Raw genomic sequence first — 24,369 nt, 5'->3', positions numbered from 1 at the left:
GTCTATGTACAAAATCCACAACTCTCCTTCAATAAAAGGCAACCTCAATCTGCGACTCTTTATGACTTGATAAGTATCTAATCATTAAATTTAAGCAATACTGGGAAAAGAAGAAAACTTGCTGTACAGACAATCAGAAGGATTAAACTAACAGACTCAGAGATTACAATCAAGAACATGTGAAGTCACATTGTTGTAGTATTACCAGGTGACAAAGATTCTCATAAACAAATGCAAGCCTAGTCAGGAGAGTTAAACGTCTTAATTCACAGTAATAGTTGATAAAAATGTTCACTTTCTGATTCATCTAACAATAAGTCTGGTGCTAGTTTGGTTAGTTTGTACTGTCCAATATCTATAATTATCTCTGTTATCCTGTTTATCCTGTGAAGTTTAGAATGGATAAAAAAAACTTTGGCATGCTAATGGTTCACTATATCTTCATGAACATGAATGTTTGAAAAAAAAATCACTTACCACTCTCTGCACCATCAAGTCATGGAGTCTTGTGTTTGTTTGGTTTGTTGTACTATCCATTTTTTTGGTGATTTCTGTTTACTTTTAAATATATTTCTGTGTTAAAACACTTGTGATGTGTGGAATAAATAAAACCTTTCTCATGCTTATGGTGTTAAAGAGCTTTATTTCTTGGAAATGTTCACATATAACTTTCTACACCATCCAACCATGGGGTCTTGTGTTTATGGTTGGTTTGGTATGTTGTGCTGTTCCCATATGTTGAGGGATTAAGAGGTTAAAATAGGAATGAATTGGTGGATACTCTGGTTCATAATTTTCATGGATTCAGATTGATATAAAATTGTTTTTTCATTGATATTTGATTTCGTGGTTTTGTAAATCTCTGCATACAAAGCCTACAGAAAATTTGTGTAATTCTTTGGACATTTGAATTTGTGGTTCAGCTATACCCACAAAACCTGTAAAAATTGATATCCAACAAATAATAATTAATCCACAGAATTTGTTAATGTTGACAATTAATGATATGTTGATGATCTGACAGAGAGAAATCAGATACTTTCTGAAATGAGTAATAAAAAATGTTTATTTTCTAATTTTTTAATTAAAATTCCAACAATTTAAAGTGTAGCAGTTCTGAGATAATTGACCATGCAAGTGTTTTGTGTAAATAAATCTTGTAAATTTCTCCATGTCTGTAAATGGCATGAACTTAAAGTTTCTAAAACTGAACACAATGTAGGGTTGCTTGCTATTGTATCACCATGAACCTGTAATGAAAAAAAACCCATTTATATATTAAAAAATAACAAAAAGCTAATTGAAATGTTACAAAAACTATGGACTAAATAGGTGAATGCTGTATTCCACAGTCAACTTGATTTGTATGGAATTTATATGAAATGTGGACGATACATGAATGACACAACATTACAACTACAAAGTATTCAAATGGTGACCCCTAATTCAAATAGCTTACATGGACTTCCATACCGGTAGCCAGGGGGGGTTTGGTGGGTTTCGGACGACCCCTCCCTTGAAAACAAATAAGCACTGTTAAAGTCAATGTTCTGTTCAAATTGTGACTGTTAAAGTCGACTTTGTGAGTCCAACGAACCCCCCCTTGGAAATGCCTGGCTACGGGCCTGACTTCATTTAAACTTTAGTAGGTAGTTGTCTCATTGTCAATCATACCACATCTCCTTATTTTTATATATACATTGTATATTTAAGACTTATTTCTGTAACTGAAAGCATTCTTTGGTATACTAATATTTAGTATTGCACCTAATTTTTGTTTGTTTGATATTTTTAAATTTCTAACTACTGAGCTTGTGATTTAATCGCAGACAAAAAGTCAACCAGCTGTGAAATCAACCTAGTGGTTGTAAAATTATGAACAAAGATTCTATGGTTCTACCAATTATTTTTAAATAGACAATACAAAATTGTACAATGGTTCTTTTCTATTTTGATCAGTCTCAAACTTACCTTAAGAAAAAGTCCTAGGTATGCATTAATTATTTCAAAGTTATTTTTAGAATTAAGGACATGATTACAGAACATTAAGAATCTTTCCATGGCTTCTATAGATCCTCCTCCTTCTGGTGACAATGACCTTATTTCAAGGTCAATAGCAGATGGTCCTAGTTCCTTGAATCTGTTTAGTATTTTGTCATCTAAAATAAAAACAAAGTAAAGATGGTAGTGTATGTTTTTAATAAGATGCAAATAAGCCTAAGACTTATCACTATCAGACATGTTTTTATTTTAAATCATATTTTATCAAATGTGTTTAGCTCATCACTTGTATTATTGCTGCATATGAGTTATAGCTGTTTTAAAAACAAAATCATCTTGATTTTATTCTATAGGACTTTTTGGTTTTAATCAGGTGCTCCACAGGGCGCAGCTTTTATATGACCGCAGAGATCCAAACCTGAACAGTTGGGTAAGTATAGACACAGCATTCAAGCTTGATACAGATCTGAATTTGGATTGTGATTAAAAAGTTGACACAACATAGGTTTCTGACACAGAAGTAAGAACTTAAAAACTTAAAAATTTAAATTTGACATTTACCTATTATGGTCCAATATCCAAAATCTAAATACAGATTTAGATTCAGCATATCAAGAACCCCAAGAATTAAAAAATAAATCATAACAAAACAAAATGTAACAAGAATGTGTCCATAATACATGGATGCCCCACTCACACTATAATTTTCCATGTTCAGTGGACAGTGAAATTGGGGTCAAACTTTTAATGTGAATTAAAAGTAGAAAGATCATATCATAGTGAAAATGTGAACTAAGTTTCAAGTTGATGTGACTTTAAACTTCATCAGCAACTACCTTGACCAAAAACTTTAACCTGAACTTTCCACTATCATTTTCTATGTTCAGTGGACCATGAAATTGGATCAAAATATAATTTGGCATTAAAATTAGAAAGATCATATCATGGGGAATATGTGTAATAAGTTTCAAGTTGGTTGGACTTCCAACTTCATCAAAAACTACCTTGACCAAAAACTTTAACCTGAAGCAGGACGAATGAACGGACAGACGAACGGAGGCACAGACCAGAAAACATAATGCCCCTTCTATACTAGGTAGGGCATAAAAAAGTTGTACATGTAATAACTATTGACTTACAATCTAATCCATCAGCAGTCAATGCTTTCCCCAACTCTGACAGAGGTTCTAGATTACCAATAGTTATCCTGGATTTTATCTACAAAATAATGTTATATCATAAGATTAAATGTCAAATGGTCTATCATCTACAGAGATAAAACAAGAATGTGTCCTAAGTACACGGATGCCCCCTGCACTATCATTTTCTTTGTTCAGTGGACCTTGAAAATGGGGTAAAATCTCTGCGGCATTTAAATTTGAAAGATCGCATGATAAGGAACATGTGTACTCAGTTTCAAGTTGATTGGACTTCAACTTCATCAAAAACTACCTTCACCAAAAGTTTTAACCTGAAGCCGGGCGAACGGATGGACGGACGGATGAATGAACAAACAGACGAGGCACAGACCAGAAAACATAATGCCCATAAATGGGCCATAAAATCTTTTTTGTTTTAAAAATTATGTCCAATGACATATATCAAATAACTAATTTAATTCAAGCCAAAATATCAATCTATTGGTTGACAGCATATGTGTAGGTAAATATCTCAGTCAATCAAAATCCATGTGCTAAATAAAATCTTACCTCTTTTTCTGTATCATCTGTAATATTGGCAAACTTAGGTTCAAGTCCTGCTATAGTTGGTATAAAGAATGGTGCAGACTTTGGGGCTCTGGGAGCTTCTTTAGGTTTGTTCCTTTTCTAAAACAGAAATATATAAATGATGCATAAAAAGTAATGCATCTTTTCAATTAATACAATAGCATTTTACTAAAGTTTTTTTTATTTTTTAAATTAGACATTTTGATACTTAATTAGTTTTTTCTCTAGTTAAGAAACTTAAATTTTAGTCTATTTTTTCAAAAAAAAAATTTAAAAAATAGTTTTACCACAATGATATTATTTAAATAATTAGGCACAGACAATCATCATTCATCTTTTTACTTGATCCAATAATTATTGTTAGCTAGAAGATTTTAAACTAACATTTGAAGAATACATCAGAAATATTTCTAACCATTTAAAAAATTAGATAATATAACTGAATAAAATTTAAAGATGATGTCACAGTTATCAAAACTAGCAGTACATTAAAGCTTACCTTAATAATGTCTAAATTGAGTAGGTTTTGCCACCTTGAATTAGGTAATAATGATAATGTTATAAGTTCATCAGATATTTGTTCTGGAGATTTAAATTCAGACAGGTCGTAGTCATCCATTTCCATATCCTCTTTTTCATCGTCTTCGTCTGCTTCTATAAATAAAATGCAGAAATCATTATTAGTCATATTAATAGAGGGGGGGGTGTCAGAGGGGTCCTGATCTCAAAAATCCCTGGCTTAAAAACATGGTATCTCTTGGTCCGGGATTTAAAGAAATTGAAATCAAGACATTGAGTAATTCAAACAAAATAATTCCCCTATCTCAAAAGGATCAATTCAGAAATTCTGTACATAATAACACCCAATCCCTGAGCGCCTATGCCCTCCCCCTCCCCCCCCCCCCTAATTAGACCATATTTTTTATATATAGAAAGAATTACCTGGCATTAAAGAAAAGTTAGTGTTTTAATTGCGGTGTCAATACTTTTTCACTTGTTGCCTAAAAATAAGCATATCTATAGCATACAAAATATTAATGCTATTTCATTCCAAATATACATTTTAAAATAAATTGAACATAAAAACATTTGGCTTACAAAGCTCTATGTTCCTCTACTTACTTTTATTTTCATATTGGGTAGCTGGCAGATCTAATGTGTCAGGTTCGTAATCCTCCGGGAGAGGTCTCAATGCGACAAAGGTGTACAATGTCATGTTAGACCACAGGTAAACACCTATATCATCTACATGTGATGTGGCTAGAAAATCCCCTGTAGGTGAAAGGCTCAGTGATGTCGCTGCTGAACTGAGCAGGAAACAGTCGATAAGTCTGTAAATATCAAATAATAGGTCTATATTTATCAATAATTATTCTCAATTGTATTCAATTTACTAAATATTGAAAACAATTTATGAAATTTTTAAATATAAAATAAAAGAGGCACACTTTTGCCTGTATTGCTGACTTGTGAAAACAAATGGCAGTTTGCTAATTAGGAGTTTTATTTATGCTCATATCATACTCAATGTATTGCTGATTTTTTTTACATTTTAAAAATATTTGACCTCAATTTTTTTCAAATACAGCTAAAACTACTAGATATAATAAGCAACATTTCAGCAAAAAAAAACAGGCTATCAGAATCGATACATTTAATACTTTCTGATAACGCTTTCATTTTACAGTTTTAACCTAGCTCTTATAATTTTGAGAAAAAGCCAAACATTTGCATAGAAAATTATATCTCTTGGGCAAGAACTTAACAACAGGTTGACAATTTATTTTGAAAATTCAGGATCAGTAGATCTCATTGTGCTGAAAATTTTACACTTGTCACCTAGCTCCTCTACATTTTAATACAATGTTTACATTAAAAACTAGATGTGTCAAAACGATGTGAATGGCCTCGTTGCAAAAATGTTAAAAATCTGCAATTTTAACAACACATGCAGAGACAAACAAGATGGAAGTGTCACATATACTAAATCTGCTTAAAATCTTAAGGCTTTAAAAAAAAAACATATAACTAAGATTTTCCATAATTTATCAATATCCAAAGCCCGTAATTTCGACAAAAATAAGTGAAGCGGAACGAAAATCAATCTTGATCTGCAACTCATCATGGGTAACTCACATACCAAAAATCAGTCCAATATATGAAAGCGTTTAGGGCTGTTCCAGAAAATACTATGCCCCCCCAGGGACGGCACTTTTTTTTAACCCCCACCACCAACAGAAATAAAATTTAATTAGAACAGTACTCCCTTTGCATTTTGGTATTTCAAATACAACCACCCACATAATATTTAAAAAAATTGCCTTCCCTGGGGGGGACATAGTATTTTCTGGAACAGCTCTTAGAAAAAAGTGCATCTAGCTGTGATTTTCAACAAATATCAAGGTCCACAGCCCGTAATTTCGACAAGAACTAATGAAGCAGAACAAAACTCAAACTTGATCTGTAACTCTTCATGGTTAACTCACATACTAAAAATCAATCCAATATCTCAATGCGTTTAGAAAAAAGTCTGTATTACTGTGATTTTCAACAATTTATCAACGTCCAGAGCCTGTAATTTTGACAAAAATTAGTGAAGTAGAAGGAAACTCAAACTTGATCTTTAACTCATCATGGTTAACTCACATACCAAAAATCTGTCCAATATCTCAAGGCGTTTAGAAAAAACAACCTGTATAATGGTTTGTTGCAGAATGACGGAATGACGGAATTACGGAATTTCGGACAAGGGTAAAACAATATGTCCCTGACAACTTTGTTGCGGGGCCATAAAAATAGCAATAATGGGGTTATAACTCCCCAAAAGGTGGACAGAATTTATAAAATATTATGAAATGTGTGACATAAGAAATTAAGGTTTGCGACATACTTTCCTGTGGGCAGGTCCCAAGTTCTCACTGTAGAATCCATACTAGCAGTAATCAACCATCTAGCATCAGGACTGAAGGTCTGAAATAGCAGATTCAGAGCATTGCACAATTTGTTTATTTCAGTTAAGGTACTGTAATTTAAAAAGCAAATTAAAACAATAGAACAAAAAGAACAATATTCCTTCATCCCCCACTAATGCAGACAATTTATTTATCTGAGGGCAAATAATTTTCATACAAATCTGATATTTAAAGAAATGTAGATGTGAGAATGCTAATAATTCAAATGTTGAATATAAATTACATTTTGAAGGTTATAACTCATGTAAACATAATTCATCAGCCCTGATTTTAATCTTGTCCCAGACATTGCTGGTATCATCCTTTGATATAAATGTCATCACAATTGTACAAGACATGTAGGTTCGAGTATGTTTCTATTGCAATTTAGGTTTTTTTTTCACTTTTGCTGGAAGTGACTCAACATTTGTTACTCTAGGGTAACAATATCTGATACAAAGTGTATAATCATGATTTTTTTTTTAAATGAGACACACAAGTAATTTGAACAACTGTTTAGAATCACAATAAAGGGAGATAACTCAAATTTAAACTGTTGTCTTACCATATCTGTGACAGCATTGTGATGTCCTTGAAATGTCCTTACGATTTTACGTGTGTCTATATCTATTATCATAACTCTAAAGTCATCAAGTGACACTGCCAGCATAGAACTACAAAAAAATAAATTATAAGGGTATAATTAGAGAGATAAGCTTCTGAGTTCTTAGAAGTAAATGAAGAGGACAATAATGAAAACATGTTCACTCAGGCGATAAAAAGTTCTTTATTACATAAATGTATAATCAAGGTTATTGTTATATGAATAGCATAATATGATCCAGTAATTCAAAAAAAAATATCAAGACAATAAGGTATTATAAATTTCAACATATCTTTTTTTAAATAATAAGCAAGTGGATATTTTATATATGCTATAAACTGTAATGTGGTAGGTAATCAGAAAAATACCCCATTTTTCTTTAAGCTATTTAAAGCCCACTTTGCAGCAATTTAATTTCGAATTTTTCGAGTTTCCTTCATGACATAAAATAAGAAAAGATACATTTATATTTGAGAAAAGAAACCACACAATTTTCACAGTCAAAATCTAGGTCAAAAACAAATTCTAACAAAGAAAACCCCTTACCTTTCTCTATGTAACAATATATCAGATATACAACATTTCAGGTGACATGAATCTATCAGATTTTTCTGTTTAAATTTCCAGAATTTGACTTCACCATCCAGACCTGCTGTAATTGTGATTTGGCTTAACCCATCTATGGCAATACCTCTTACACTGCAGTTATGTGCTGTAAAAAAGTAAAACTGCAGTCAGTCCACAATAATTTAATTCATTGTTCGATGGACCCACCTAGTCACCTACACATATTTTTTTGTCATGCTTCCCACATCAGGAAAAGTAATCATGTTTATTTCCATCATGTTTTTTTTAAACATTAACCAGATGCTCTGCAGGGCGTAGCTTTATACGACCGCAGAGGTTGAACCCTGAACGGTTGGGGCAAGTATGGACACAACATTCAAGCTGAATTCAGCTCTAAATTTGGATTGTGATTAAATAGTTGACACAGCATAGGTTTCTGACACAGAATGAATGTGTTCTAATGAACTTAAAATTTTTGTTTTCTCTTAGAGCAATTCACTATGCTGTTGAATATTAATCCTCTCAAAAAAATGTTTGAAGAAATTTTCTTTTTATTTATGAAATTTCAAATGAGAAAAATTGAACCCAATTTTTTAATCACATCCCCCTTTCCCTTATTCCAAAACTAATCTCAATTAAAATATTCTAAGGGAGTTTGCAACAATAACTACTCATTTAAATACATCTTAAAATATTAAGATGTAAAAAAACTGCTTGTTATCACTGAATGGTAAAGATTATTTAAATTTATCAGTTGGTAGTAAAAAGTGAATATACATTGTATATTGTATATAACAAAGATTTAAGTTGATTCTGGACAAAGAAAGATAACTCCAATTAAAAAAAAATCTTGCAATAAGATATTTCTTGCTTACTATTCTGGACAAAGAAAGATAACTCTAATTAAAAAATAATTTGCTATTTCACAATATTGTGAAATTAGATATTTCTTGCCATTGCACAATACTGTGCAATTGAAAAGACTTGCTATTGCACAATACTTAATATAATAATTTTAGATCCTGATTTGGACCAACTTGAAAACTGGGCCCATAATAAAAAATCTAAGTACATGTTTAGATTCAGCATATCAAAGAGGCCCAAGAATTTAATTTTTGTTAAAATTAACCTTAGTTTAATTTTGGACCCTTTGGACCTTAATGTAGGCCAATTTGAAAACGGGACCAAAAATGAAGAATCTACATACACAGTTAGATTTGGTATATCAAAGAACCCCATTTATTCAATTTTTGATGAAATCAAATAAAGTTTAATTTTGGACCCAGATTTGGACCAACTTGAAAACTGGGCCAATAATCAAGAATCTAAGTACATTTTTAGATTCAACATATCAAAGAACCCAACCGATTCATTTTTTGTCAAAATCAAACTAAGTTTAATTTTGGACCCTTTGGACCTTAATGTAGACCAATTTGAAAATATGACCAAAAGTTAAGAATCTACATACACAGTTAGATTCGGCATATCAAAGAACCCCAATTATTCAATTTTGATGAAATCAAACAAAGTTTAATTTTGGACCCTTTGGGCCCCTTTTTCCTAAACTGTTGGGACCAAAACTCCCAAAATCAATACCAACCTTCCTTTTATGGTCATAAACCTTGTGTTTAAATTTCATAGATTTCTATTTACTTATACTAAGGTTATGGTGCGAAAACCAAGAAAAATGCTTATTTGGGTCCCTTTTTGGCCCCTAATTCCTAAATTGTTGGAACCAAAACGCCCAAAATCAATACCAACCTTCCTTTTATGGACATTTACCTTGTGTTAAAATATCATAGATTTCTATTCACTCTTACTAAAGTTAGAGTGCGAAAACTAAAAGTATTCGGACGACGACGACGTTGCAGACGACGACGCCAACGTGATAGCAATATACGACGAAAATTTTTTCAAAATTTGCGGTCGTATAAAAAGATAATAAAATGCTTCGCTCAGGGCAGCGCAGCCTGTTAAAACCACAAAGTTAAATCCTGAAAAGTTAAGGCAAATTTGGACTCCAATTTCAATATTGATACTATCTGAATTTGGAACTCATAGGAGGTTTTTAAGATACTATATTATGTATTTACATTCCAACTCTGTAGTCTAAATTTGTTTTATAATTTGTTTCAAATATTTCTACTAAGCCCGAACACCTTACCTATAGTCTCTCCATAACAGCCTCTATGTATTCCAGACTGAAGATTATAGTTATCCACATGACCAGTGCTGTATCCAATTACCACAAAATTACCACAAGGACTTATATCAGTACACTAAATTTAAACAAAAAGAATGATTAATGCCTAAAGATGTATACCACAAGCTCTTCAAAATTAACAATATATTAGCAATAAGGAAATTATATTAAATAAAGCAAATAGTTACTTAGTGTTAACATTCAAAATTATAAATTACAAATAAAACAGAAAACAGAAACAGAAAAATCTGTAAATTCAGAAATTATTGCGATGTTTTAATTATTGCCAAAAATGTGACAGAGTTATAATCGCAATAATTTAAACTAGATTGTGAAATTTTATATATGAATTAAACAGAATTTTTCTCAATATCGCAAAAAATATAATCACATTTTTAGTCTAAATTGACAAAAACAATTATAGGTGCACACAATTATTTCTGAATTTACAGTACCCAATGGAGATAAGGGCTATTCCAGAAAAAAATGTATGGGGGGGTTGGAAGGCACATTGTATTAATAATACATGGGTGATGGGTATCAGAGGACTTTTCACACTATAATGCACTATAATTCTTAATTACAATTGTCTGGGTGGTGGGTGCTGACAAAAACTGCCTTCCAACCCCTCCATACATTTTTTTCTGGAATAGCCCTAATGGAAAATGATTTTCATATTGGTGATTGGATATTTTTTACTGATAGTATTACTATCATCATACTAAGGAAATCCTATAAAGAAATATCTATTGAAACTAATTTTTCTAATGATCACAGATATTTTCAAAATAAACAAATCCATACCAATGCTGTAGCTAGTTTTAATTTTGGATCCTCATCAAACCTAGGATGTTTCAGTTTAAAGGAACCCATTGTGGACCTCTGATAACTCCATGTAGTTACCAAACATTTCCCACGATGACATGCTGCTATGTTATCCCAATCACTCTGTCTACTGGTATCTGTCAAAGATCAAATAAATGGTTTACTGTTAAAATTAGATTGTCTGGATGAATGGTACTTACTATATTATTTGTTTTATTCCTATGGGTTAACACTGTGTATCATCAGTACACCAGATATAGGTACTAACCAAGCCAGAGTGATCAATTTTGATCTCACACGGTAACGAAAATCTTTGTTTTGTTCACATAATATCAATGTGTACCTCAATCTAAACATAATTGTTGTTTTAAGAAATGATTTGGTCGTAGGTTGATGATGAGAGATGTCTCATTATTTTCCCCCAAACAAGAACGATTACTAAAAACATGTACAAATACTTGTCAAAGAAGTTGGCACTCGTCTCAAAAGATATAATTCTATATTCATTACAACTTTTTTTCTGATAGAAGGCACTGTGCAAGTGAAATAAGTATAGCTGTATCAATAATTGGCATTGAAATCTTTCATGCATATGTTTTTTCGATTTTTTATTCTGAAAAGAATCTTTGTGTACAGTGTTTAGCTGACCACATAAATCCTTCTGTATGGTGCATAGTTAAGTTGCTGTAGGTTAAGATTGGTTACTATTACTTTTGCCCTGTATTAGCCTTCTTTCAGGTAAAACATGTAAATGTCTCGACAATTGTATCGAAATTGAAAGTTGGTGTTGACATTCACAACTATTAGCGCATTTACAAATTGTTCTTATTAGAATATTAAAGTTGTCTTATAAATAGAAAAAAATCGATGCGAAAATTATTTTGGAGCAGGAATTTCAGATGTTGACAAATGTACACTGGATATTGATAAAACAAAATAAAGATTTTTGTTACCGTTTCAGTTCAAAACCGATCATGCCCACTTGGTTAGTACCTATATCTGCTGTACGATGATACACTGGTTAAGTATGGTTATTTTTCGTACCCTTTAATTGTATGAATTCGGAAATTATGTGATGTTTTAATTTGATACAGATATGTGACCAAATATGCGTCATGAACTTAAATAGTCACTTCAGAAATGCTTTAATCAATCATTAAATATATATTTTGTAAAATTGTGAGAAAATTATATTGAATGCATTAATCATCTACTTTTAAGTTTTCTCTTTAGCTTTAAAGTATTTCAGTTACCCTATAGAAAGATGCTACTTTAATTTATGAAGCCTATCTGGTCATTCAATATTTTTTTTCTCATACTATGAATTGACTTTAAACAGTAAAAAATTTGAATCTGCACAAAAATTAAACTGATTAGTATGGCATACATTCAAATTATTAATTTCCATTATATTGTTGGAATGCTGATTAACTATTATATTAATAAATGCACACAATTTTTTTTGGATTTTACAGCAAAATAAGAAAAATTATCTTACCTGATGAAAACTGTGTGATAGGAGGCATCATATATCTATCTTTCTTTAATCCTGTCTTTTTAGTTTCTTTCTTGTCATATGACGCCCTTCCTAAACTTTTGTTGTGTTTGTCATGGGTCACAGAAAATGACCTTAAAGTACTGTCTTGACCTAAAATACAATTGCATTTTAGGCTATAAAACATAATATATATATAACTATTTCATCTCCAGTATTAAAGAATGCCATTATTCAAACTTCAAAATCTACATGTAGCATAGAAGACTTCTAAAGAATAGTAATATTTCTGAGCAGTGTGTCATCAAATATTGATGTTTGACTAAATTTTCCAACAATTGGAAAACCTAAGAATTAGTAATATTTGTCAGTAAAATAACAAATACAGACAATTAAAATAAACTTATCAAAATATTCAATATTTAGAAAAAATCATAGCAAGAGACTGTCAACAGATAATTTACTATGGTCTGGTCTATCTTATATATCAAAATTATCATTGTGTAGTTTTAAATGAAGCCTTATATACTACAGTAACATCTGTTCTGAATCCTGTGTATCTGGTATGTTGTATATGTAGTTAATGTTATAATATTTCAACAAGATTTTTATTTGTAAGATATATCTGTTAATTACCTGCACTAAGGATGTTTTTCCCATTGTTGTCATAGTGTTGAACTTTGTTTGGTGGAGCTGAATGACCTGACCTTTGTCTTAATAACCTTCCACCCCCATCTGGTTGATCAAATATCCAAACCTTTAAAACATAAATTTAACTTACATGATATGCTGTAAATAGTGAGTTTTTTTAGGAGGACATATAAAACTTAATTCCATTCTGTTTAATCTACGAGTTTTGACATTGTTCACATTGCTTCTGCTGAAACTAATCATCATTTGAATAAAATGATAATTCAATCACCTAACTGCACATCCTGTCCATAGTCTGATTATTTTTTTTACAGAATTTTGGTTCCTATATTACAAAAAAAATAACATAACTAAAAGGATTGATTAATTGTTGGTTGCTTAACGTCCAGGGGCAAATATTTCATGCATATTCAGGACAAGAGGTTCACAATAAATACAATAGGAAGGTCGTGTCATAATAAAGGCCATTTGGGAAGATGGTCGGGGAAATTTGGACTGCCACTTAAAAAATAAGGTTATATTGGATAGGGACAGAAATTTTGCCTTGCGCCACCTATGGGCCCTCAAGAGTTGTTGCAAGGGTTCTTAATATGCAAAGAGGGTGGCACTCTCTTTACATGAGACATCGGATTTAACGTCCCCAATCTGACTGGACGTGACTGGGAACTTAATACATCCTGCACAGCCAAACGGATGCCCCACTTCGGCAAGCGTTTTACTGCCAGTCAGGAGAAGACCAAGTGACCATATTTCTATTCCCCAGTCACCCTTGGGGGTCATAACTAAAAGGATCAGCAAATTCAATTCATAATCAACAATCACAACAGCCATCCATTTGGAACAAGGTTAAATCTGTTAACTAAGTTCTCTCATGCAGCTTGTAAAAGAATTGTGCTGCAAAGTTTTTTATGACCTCAATAGTGCAGTTCAGACACATGGTCAAAATTCTACATGTAAATTTTATATGCTGGCAGAAATAATCATAAATGTAATTATTTCATAGTTTTCTAATTTCTATTACCTTTAAAGAATTGTCAGCTGCATTGGTAACCATTAGAGGTTCATTTGGTAAACATTGCATACCAACAACAGCTCCTTCATGTGCATTTCTAATTTGACTTTTCAATTTTTTAGATTCTAAGTCCCATAATGCAATATGGCCTATTGTACTTCCTGTCACCATCATTGGGTGGCCATCTAGAAAATAAAAAACAAACGCGTTTCATGAAACCTAAACTAGAAACATAAAATTATAGTTCTACATCATTATACAGGATAATTTCTTGACAGGCTTTTCATGTGAGAGCTCCACTAAAATCAACTTAAAGCTAAGACATCTATAGATTATTTTTCTTAAAACACAGATTTCAATACAGGACTTACAGAGCTATTCAAAATTCTATGTAGTATTGAAATCAAATATTTTGGACATATATTCACTTTGACACTGGATCAAGAAAATGTAATAATTAAAAGTTACTTTATAAATCTTTCCAGATGAATTAGATGTTTCTGGTCTGTTTTGATGGTTTGATCTTATCAAAATATTTTTTGAATGATATAACATCTCCAAGAATGTCTCAATTTTTCGTAGATCTGTCTAATGCCTCCATCAATATGTGTGTCACAGTGTGTGTTAAAGCAAAGTTCTATGAAATTAAAAAAAAACCTTTGAATTAATGGAATAAGGCTCTTCAAATGTATGCCTTAAGGCTCTTTGAATGTATGGCTTAAGGCCCTTTGGCTGTATGGCTATAGGATATTTAAATGTATAACTTGGTGCCCTTTGAATATTTAATAATCACAATATGTACCTGTTCTGAAAGCTATTGTAGTAACTGGTCCCCAGTCTTGTCTAAATTTCATCACAGTTTCATCAAACTTAAGATTATGTATGATAATCTGACCATCAGCAAGTCCTATGGCTATTACATCCATGGCTGGAGACTGAAATATTGAACAATGCATATCTACAATTTGTGTTTATAAAGCAGTTTGTGTTATATTAAAAAAACATTAGTCCAAGTGACAAAATATAGTATACCATATCTGGTGCAAATATTTTTCCTGTATAATTAACCAAAATTACACATCTAAGGTTATGCAAATAGCGGTAATCAGATTTTATATTACTATATTTCTTTACAGGCGAAAATTGTGCAAATTTCTGAATTATTCAAATAAACTCATCATAAATACCAGGATTAAATTTTATTTTTAAGTGGACTCTACTGTAACTTATGCAACACATGCTTTTAAATTTTACTCATTTGAATTGTGAATTTCATCATTTTGCGTTGCCTATAAAAGCTTTACATTTCCTTTTTGGAATGATTTTTTCTCAATGTTGAAGTATTTGCAGTAACCTATAGTTGCATTTGTTGGATAAATGTCTCATAGGCAATCATACCATACATTACTTCTTCTTATGTTTTCATTATATACATTAAGTATTGTTGCTTATTATTACCTGCTCCAGACATGTTACTGCACTATTCCATCCCTCAAACACATATAACATCTTATCTTGTTTAATATTCCATAACTGCAGGGATCCTTGTTTACTTCCCAGCACTAATTTATTGAGATAGGTATGTGGATGCATTATAGCTGTCACCTGGAAACCTGAGTTGTCAAAGTTCATATCCAAATACACTCCTAGGAAAAGAAAATAGAGGTAAAAACATGATATTAAGCTACAAAAACATTGTATATTGAATTGTGACAGAATAAAATTGTTTTTTTTTTGTAGCCAGTATGCCATCTGATAAGAACTATATACATTGCTTCTTTTAATAGTTTGGCTATTACATGTAAATGCATTTTGTGTATCAATAATATTTAATAATTTTGGTCATGACCTTATACTCTTTAAGTCATATTTTGCCACTTAATACCTTTGATAATATACCAATCTAAGTGTACTTTTTTTTAATTTGTATAAATATGAATTTTTGTGTCATTTTGGACTCTCTATTCTATAAAATAATGTGTACCTTCTGAGTGTATGTCCCATACTTTAACATTACTATCTGTGTCTACAGAGATTAAGTGATTCCCAAACGGTAACAACAGATGGACTGGGTATTCATGTCCTTCATAGGTACGTAATACCTGAAGAAAAAAAATGTTTAAAAAATATGTGAAAGTTTCATTGAGTAATTTTTTTAAAATTCAAAAAGTTAAAATTATTGGTTTGCCCATTGTTAGGCAGCTGACAAAAATGACTGAGGCCCATATTAGTATCAGCCAAGAAACCATAAAAATTGTCAATCATTTGCTGATTTTTCACCAAATTCTATTGACCAAAGGGTCTTGATGAAATACTCTACCAAATTTTAAGAAGACTATTTTGAGAATTGCAATTACAAAATCTACATGAAAACTTCTGAAATGCTTCACATGAGCATTTTGGGACTTTTTCTTTAAAAAATCCAAAAAAACAATTACAATCATTGTATAATAACAAAGAATTTAATAAACTATATCCTTTAATTTTATAATTAACTACCTTCCATGAACAAATATTAAGAAGTACAAACAATGTAGTCCTGATCGCAGCAGAATCTTGTTTTCTTCAATATTGAGAATGTATAAAGTCTATACATGAATCTGTGTCTAAACTTTGTTTTACCTGTTTTCCTCTCTGAAATGCTTGAACTTTATTACGACACCCAGTAAATACTAAATTAGCATCAACAGCTAGACAAGATATATCATCTGGATGTGTATTACCTACAATAGATACATAATGTATTAACACCCTTCACAGTATGTATATTAAAGCTGTTTAATGTTTAAGGGGTTATTTTTTTTTTGTTATACTCCTTTGTGACCTTCAGCTTCAGTTTTTTTCACAATCAGACATTGCAAAATTAAACTGGTAGCATAAATTTTCAAGATAACATGTAGTAGTCATCTCTGATAGTCTATTTAAAAACAATGTCTATATGATTTTCTGATAAGATTCTAACTCTTATACAGTTATTCATATGATACATACATTGTAGAGCAGAACATTTCTGTAAGGATTTCAAATGGCAGCAGCGGTAAAACATCTTGCCAAAATGTGGCCAATGGAAATAAATGACTTTTTATAGGTTAGAAACTGTACCATCTGGTCTTAAATCCTAGCTAAAACACTGCTTAAGATCTGTCACAATATTCTCTTTAAATATACAGGGCTCATTTAAGCAGAAAAGACAGGAAAAATATTATCATACTTACTGATGCTAACAATTCCTAACTTAGAACTCTGAAAATAGATAAATAAAATACAATGTTAGTATATTACATGTAAGTAAACTTATCTAAAGTGATACTGTATTCCTGTACAGAGAAAAACTGCAGGGTGCTTTGTTGAATCCAACATGTACATGCACAACTCTTTAAAATACTTTATTCATAATTTTTAACTGGTATATGGTATATGTGTATGTAATGTTAAACTAGAGGCTCTAAAGAGCCTGTGTCGCTCACCTTGGTATATGTGAATTAAACAAAGGAAGCAGACAGTTCATGACAAAATTGTGTTTAGGTGATTGTGATGTGTTTGTACATCCTACTTTACTGAACATTCTTGCTGCTTACAATTATCTCTATCTATAATGAACTTGTCCGTGTAGTTTCAGTGGAAAATGTCAGTAAAAATTTACAAATATTGTTAAAAATTGATTATAAAGGACACTAACTTCCATTTTGGTCATTTTGACTTATTTTTTAGTCTTAAATTGCTGTACATTATTGCTGTTTACAGTTTATCTCTATCTATAATAATGTTCAAGATAATAACCCAATACAGCAAAATTTCCTTAAAATTACCAATTTAGGGGCAGCAACCCAACAATGGGTTGTCTGATTCATCTAAACTAAAAATTTCAGTGCAGATAGATCCTGACCTGATAAACAATCTTACCCCATGTCAGATTTGCTCTAAATGCTTTGGTTTTTGAGTTATAAGCCAAAAACAGCATTTTACCCCTATGTTCTATTTTTAGCCATGGCGGCCATGTTTTTTGATGAAATGGGAATTAAAACACAAACTTTATTCTAGATACCCTGGGAATCAATCAGATGAAGTTTGGTTTGAATTGGTTCAGTAGTTTCAGAGAAGAAGATTTTTGCAAAAGTTCAAGACGACTGACGCAGGACGACGAGGACGGACAACGGACGCAAAGTGATGGGAAAAGCTCACTTGGCCCTTTGGGCCCTGTGAGCTCAAAAAATGAAGTCTGAATTTTGCTGCTGCAAAGGATATGGATCTTCTCATAAGCTTATTAGTTTACTCTCAAATTGAAAGCAGTTTTTAAATCTTAAAAATTGTAGTGCACTGTCATGACTGTAATGGGATGGATCCAAATTAAATTCTATATTGTTAAAACAATTTACTCAAGATTACTGGTCATCATATCAAATTGATAATGAGAAGGTCTATGTTCATACATGCACGTGCATGTAGCATATTATGTGGATAATTTGAAATGTTGCATATATATTAGATATGTACATGTATGCTTCTCATATCTGAGGGGTGTTAGCCCTAAGGATAAGAGACAGATACATTAGATTGATTTACATATACGTTAAAAAATGATTTTATCTTTCACTTATTCTTAAGAGAGCAATAGTCTTAGTTTTGATAAAATAAGAATAGTGTCATTATTTTATTAATTATCCAGTAACACTTTTAGAAGATAGTTCATAGAGATGGACTGAGAATAAAATCTTTTAAAATAAATTGCATCTATGTTTCTGTCATCAAATGATACCTTATCACTGCTTTTGTGTGGCAATATAAATCACTGTAATATCTTTTCTTTTCTTGTTTTATTGTCAAAACATGATTTTTTTGCTGACAAATGATAACACTTGTATGGGCGAATTCAAAATAAATGAGGCACAGCATATTTGGCCAATTAACTTAATTTACAGACAGTCTGGATGATTTGAGGCACACTATATGTGTCATGATATTCTGCACTTGTATACCAAAAATCTAAGAGATATCTTTCAAAATAATGAATTGGTGCCCGGAAATGCTAAAAACGTCAGGAGTGCAACAACTTTTTGTGACATAAAAAAAGAAAACTTTTTTTTAAAGTCTTGCCTTTTAAAATAAAAAGATTTATATCAAAAGGCAGCTGCTGTTTCAAAAACTTCACTGTATATACCTTTAATTTCCAATATTGATTAAACATTTGAGGCATATATAGGATGCCACTTTTTTATCAACTTTTATTAACACACAAAATGACAAATTTGTATAGAATGGTGTATTTTTATTTCAAGGATTGCAATGTCATGTATAACATGTATAAACATTTAAACTTTTAAAACAATATCTCATCTGTCCAATCAAACAAATATTTCACTGCTGGATACCACATCCAATTTGTGAGAGTCAATTCACCGGGCTACCTGATACAGGACAGGGCTAGTTGAATATAATTTTTACTAACCTTCAGGCTAGTGCCTACAAAAGTTAGTGTCAACCCCTGAGAATATACATACGATACCACAAGCTAAAACTGTACAAGAAGTCATACTCACTAATTTGATAATTTTTTGTGTGAAAAATATACCAAATTACATAAAATTGAGAATGGAAATGGGGAATGTGTCAAAGAGACAACAACCCGACCAAATAAAAAAACAACAGCAGAAGGTCACCAACAGGTCTTAAATGTAGCGAGAAATTCACGCACCTGGAGGCGTCCTTCAGCTGGACCCTAAACAAATATATACTAGTTCAGTGATAATGAACGCCATACTTATTTTCAAATTGTACACAAGAAACTAAAATAAAAATAATACAAGACTAACAAAGGCCAGAGGCTCCTGACTTGGGACAGGCGCAAAAATGCGGCGGGGTTAAACATGTTTGTGAGATCTCAACCCTCCCCTATACCTCTAACCGATGTAGAAAAGTAAACGCATAACATTACGCACATTAAAATTCAGTTCAAGAGAAGTCCGAGTCTGATGTCAGAAGATATAACCAAAGAAAATAAACAAAATGACAATAATACATAAATAACAACAGACTACTAGCAGTTAACTGACATGCCAGCTCCAGACTTCAATTAAACTGACTGGAAGATTATGATTTCATCATATGAACATCAGGCACAATCCTTCCCGTTAGGGGTTTACAAATGTTTCATGTCTTTAGACATGTTATATGCATATTTTTCAGATTGATAATTAAGTTTGTGAGAAAATATAACAAGTTACAAAATTTTTGCTTAGGGCTGCAAGTAATGGCCACAATGAACGAACTGATTATACTGCCTTGGATTTGATGTCCAAATTAGACCACCCCCCTCCCCTCAATTTTTTTAATTTAATTCTGACTTGTCATGACTATATACAGTCAGGGGTACTACTTGTACAAGTGTATTTTATTTACTTGAAGAAGTGAAAAAAAATATACACATATAAGTAAATAAATCATGTTAGAATAATCTCCCCTTAATTTTCTGAAAAATTTACTTGTATAAGTAAATTTTTCTTAAAATCCCACAAAAATCCTCAAGTTTTGATATATAAAATCATGCCTTTAATGATTTTTCCCAGGTTTGCTCAATTTTTTTTATTAAAGTTCAATGTTTCATCTCATTAATTCATCAAAGAAACTGATTGAGCAAAGATCTTGTATATTTGCGCAAGGCCTTCAAAAATTGCTCCTTTGGGGCTTGTAAATGAGCAGTGTTAAGAAGATAACAGACAAATGGGACTTTCATTGTCCATGAAATTACACTTAAATGATTAGTAAAGACATCTGCAAAGGATACACAATTTAAAATTCTATTAGAGCAAAGAAATATTCAGAATTCAAGAAAAGAAGAAAGGTTGATTTTTTTACCTATACAAGTAAAAAAATCTGAATGCTGAAGGGACATAACTCAGCCATTTTTTTTTTACCTATACAAGTAAATAAAATTCACTTGTATAAGTATCCTACAAATTTACTTATATGTGTATATTTTTTTTTACTTCTTCAAGTAAATAAAATACACTTGTATAAGTAGTACCCCTGACTGATATACATGAATATGCATATTTTTCAGATACATGTATTATGTACATGGGTTATGTTCTTCTCATATATGTACATGGGTTGTGTATTAGATACATGGGTTATGTTCTTCTCATATATGTACATGGGTTGTGTATTAGATACATGGGTTATGTTCTTCTCATATATGTACATGGGTTGTGTATTAGATACATGGGTTATGTTCTTCTCATATATGTACATGGGTTGTGTATTAGATACATGGGTTATGTTCTTCTCATATATGTACATGGGTTGTGTATTAGATACATGGGTTATGTTCTTCTCATATATGGACCATAATTTGGTATTCGGCCTTTGGTTTCTTTTTGTATCCTTTTTTATAAGTTCTAAAATTTTAACTTCTATTTAGTGGGTTGTGTTGGTGTTAGAATAATATGAATGGAACAATTGAGTTTTTCGAGAAAAAAATAATACATTTTGATTCACCGTTTACGTGACATGAAACCAAACAGGAAACCAATCTTTATTTTCTTTATTTTGCACAATATAATTCAAAAGGCATAAATAAACACCATTAATAGTGTTACTTGCTTCATGTTAATATTTAAAATCTATTTTCAATGTTATATTAAAGTTTTTTTTAAACCTGACAGGAAACCATAAGAAACTGAAAGCATTTTTTTAGTTTTATTTTATTGCAAAATCTGCTTAAAATAATCTGAACAGTATACTTTTTCTTAAAATCCATCTTAAATGTAACAGTATTATAAAACTCCTAAATATGTGCTTGTTTTGAAATCAATTAGTACAATTTATTCAGAATTTTCCATATTTTCTCCATTGATACAGGATACCATAATCGTTGAATCATGATCAGATGATGTTTAAGCAAAAAAATGTATTTATATTTGGTTTTGATTTTCCAGTTAATATATATACAATTTATTCCAAATCATTGGCAATGTAACATTCTTTAAATCCAGTAAAGAAAAATCCTTTAACTTGGAATTAAAATCTTTAAAATAGACACAATGTGATACTTGTGACCTGTACACCATCTACAGGGTTTCCACATTTTAACCTACTTTAGTGGGCTAAAATCAATAAAGTACTTCCTTTCAAGTCATGCATGCTAAAAGTTTACTTCTCCTTTGACAAATTTATTGCGTTTCTGATAAGTGTTTGCAGAACATGAATAAAAAATATTAATTAAAAACTGTGACAGGATTCCAACTTTGTACATTCCAAGTGTAACGGTATATTAACATGTATTTTTTATTAAATTATATTTATTCACCTAAAATATCCAGTAATATTTACTGCTGAAGTTAAATCAATCCAATGAGCATTGGTACAATGATAAGAGACGTAATTTCGATTGATTTTTCCAAGGACTCTTCACGTCATTATCGGGAAACGAAGTGTGTTCTAACGTCTGTCAAATATGAAATCGATTTTGTCAAGTCATTGGGCATTTATTTTCACACAGGATCGTATGTAACATTATGCACATAGGAAAAATAACAGACCACCGGCGCAATCTCTTTGACAATTGTATTTTCCCCTTTTAAACAAGACGAAACAAGTCTACAGATTATGTTTGCTAACATCCCGTTGGAAACAAAAACAATGTTTAGACCTAGTATTTCGTACATCCGGCCGTAATGGCGTGATCACATGTTAGTCACATGTTTCACGTATGACCGGAAATGGTTAGAACTTAAGGACAAAAACAATTTTAATAAATAACTGGACTTCTGTTTCGTGTGAAATGTAACGCATGACGGCAACGTAATTTTCTTACTTAATTATTACGAAGATCAAAACAAGAATGTAAATCATCTCGGATTTACCTGTTTGAACATCTCGCGAGAGTTCATATTTGCATATTGTTTTTAAGAATTCTATTACAAGAAAGCAGATTACATCATCTAAAAATTGCGTTATGAAATCGGACACAAAAATCACGCCACTGTTCTCACATCTGCTACATAAATACTTATAGTTCTCGGCATTTTCTTCTCACTATTGTTATTGGTCGATGTTCTTTGTTATTTGAAAGCAAAAGTTACGAATTTGCCGGTGACGATTATCTATAAATCAGTCAGCGTTATGCTCTTCGGAAGCAATAAATAACGCGAGAAACGACACAAAAATACGGTTGTAGAATCTTTGAAATTCGTATATTTTATTTTTTTTTCTAGGGAAGTGTAGCATACACTTGTATGTTGATAAAAATAATGGCATCTTTAGATGTAGTTGGAACTTTTCTTACAGTAATTCACATTTTATCACTTTTCTATAGTTATAGGAAACGGAGCCCAACAGCAAATTATGGTCCATATGTACATGGGTTATGTTCTTCTCATTATCATGATTATAGACATAAATGAACTCTGACTTCTCGTGAACTGAATTTTAATGCGCATATTGTTATGCATTTACTTTTCTGCATTGGCTAGAGGTATAGGGGGAGGGTTGAGATCTCACAAACATGTTTAACCACGCCACATTTTTGCGCCTGTTCCAAGTTAGGAGCCTCTGGCCTTTGTTAGTCTTGTATTATTTTAACTTTTAGTTTCTTGTGTACAATATGGAGTTTAATATGGCGTTCATTATCACTGAACTAGTATATATTTGTTTAGGGACCAGCTGAAGGATGCCTCCAGGTGCTGTAATTTCTCGTTGCATTGAAGAACTGTTGGTGACCTTCTGCTTTTTTCTGCTCTATGGTCAGGTTGCTGTCTCTTTGGCACATTCCCCATTTCCATTCTCAATTTTATTAGAAACCACAAGTCATAATATCGGGCTGTTGGACTATAGGACTGTCAGATTATGGTACGGTATCATAGATCTGATCCCCCCATAGGGTATGTGTCAAAGACGTTTTGGGGCAGAAATATTTGCCAGTCGACTGGCATACATTTTACATAATTTTGTGCCCCCGTCAACAAATAGATATGATACATTACTGATGAAGATGTAGCATGTGTTCACTAAATTACTAGTATTTAAGTCAAATTACATTGTAAGTGTGAAAGGATTTCCCAACACAAGTGATAACATAGTTTTCCTTATGCTTTCTGTGGTGGCGAACTTGAAGCGGGATATGATTGCTAACGTATCCTAGAGCTCTGAATCCTGTGAATATTTTACTTGCTGGCATGGTTGTCACATAAACAGTTCATACAAATTATTTCATGTTCACAGACTTTTAGGGAAAATAATTTTGTAAACAAAAAACATGTGCTTGAAACTCAAACCGGAAGTACAGATCCACGGTCTCACTAATTAGCGACAACAAGAATTTTAGCGACAACAAGCG

At 31.7% G+C, this 24,369-nt stretch overlaps 1 protein-coding gene across 1 annotated transcript; it reads right to left on the bottom strand.

Annotated features, from left to right (window-relative positions):
• Nucleotides 1-1,068: 1,068 nt before the first annotated feature.
• On the bottom strand, nt 1,069-24,318 carry LOC134687155 (WD repeat-containing protein 36-like). Its single transcript, XM_063547193.1, has 20 exons — nt 24,070-24,318; nt 17,252-17,279; nt 16,659-16,759; nt 16,021-16,138; nt 15,495-15,682; nt 14,839-14,971; nt 14,046-14,221; nt 13,010-13,130; nt 12,377-12,526; nt 10,858-11,015; nt 10,015-10,129; nt 7,830-7,995; nt 7,245-7,353; nt 6,619-6,698; nt 4,851-5,059; nt 4,228-4,382; nt 3,711-3,827; nt 3,141-3,219; nt 1,972-2,159; nt 1,069-1,250 (listed from the first exon to the last, which is right to left on the bottom strand). The coding sequence occupies exons 1-20, from the start codon at nt 24,208-24,210 to the stop codon at nt 1,101-1,103; spliced, it is 2,682 nt and encodes an 893-aa protein (XP_063403263.1). The 5' UTR covers nt 24,211-24,318; the 3' UTR covers nt 1,069-1,100.
• Between the last annotated feature and the right edge of the window lie 51 nt (nt 24,319-24,369).

Source organism: Mytilus trossulus, chromosome 1 (genome assembly GCF_036588685.1).
Source record: "Mytilus trossulus isolate FHL-02 chromosome 1, PNRI_Mtr1.1.1.hap1, whole genome shotgun sequence".
Taxonomy (NCBI): domain Eukaryota; kingdom Metazoa; phylum Mollusca; class Bivalvia; order Mytilida; family Mytilidae; genus Mytilus; species Mytilus trossulus.
This window is presented reverse-complemented; position numbering and strand designations above follow the sequence as displayed.

Excerpts from the sequence above, each read along its gene's own strand:
- LOC134687155 (XM_063547193.1), bottom strand. The coding sequence starts at position 24,210 with ATGCCAGCAAGTAAAATATTCACAGGATTCAGAGCTCTAGGATACGTT. Across the intron at positions 17,280-24,069 it reads AATCCTTTCACACTTACAAT|AGTTCTAAGTTAGGAATTGT; the intron begins GTAATTTGACTT and ends ATCTATTTTCAG. Across the intron at positions 12,527-13,009 it reads GAAAAACATCCTTAGTGCAG|GTCAAGACAGTACTTTAAGG; the intron begins GTAATTAACAGA and ends ATTGTATTTTAG.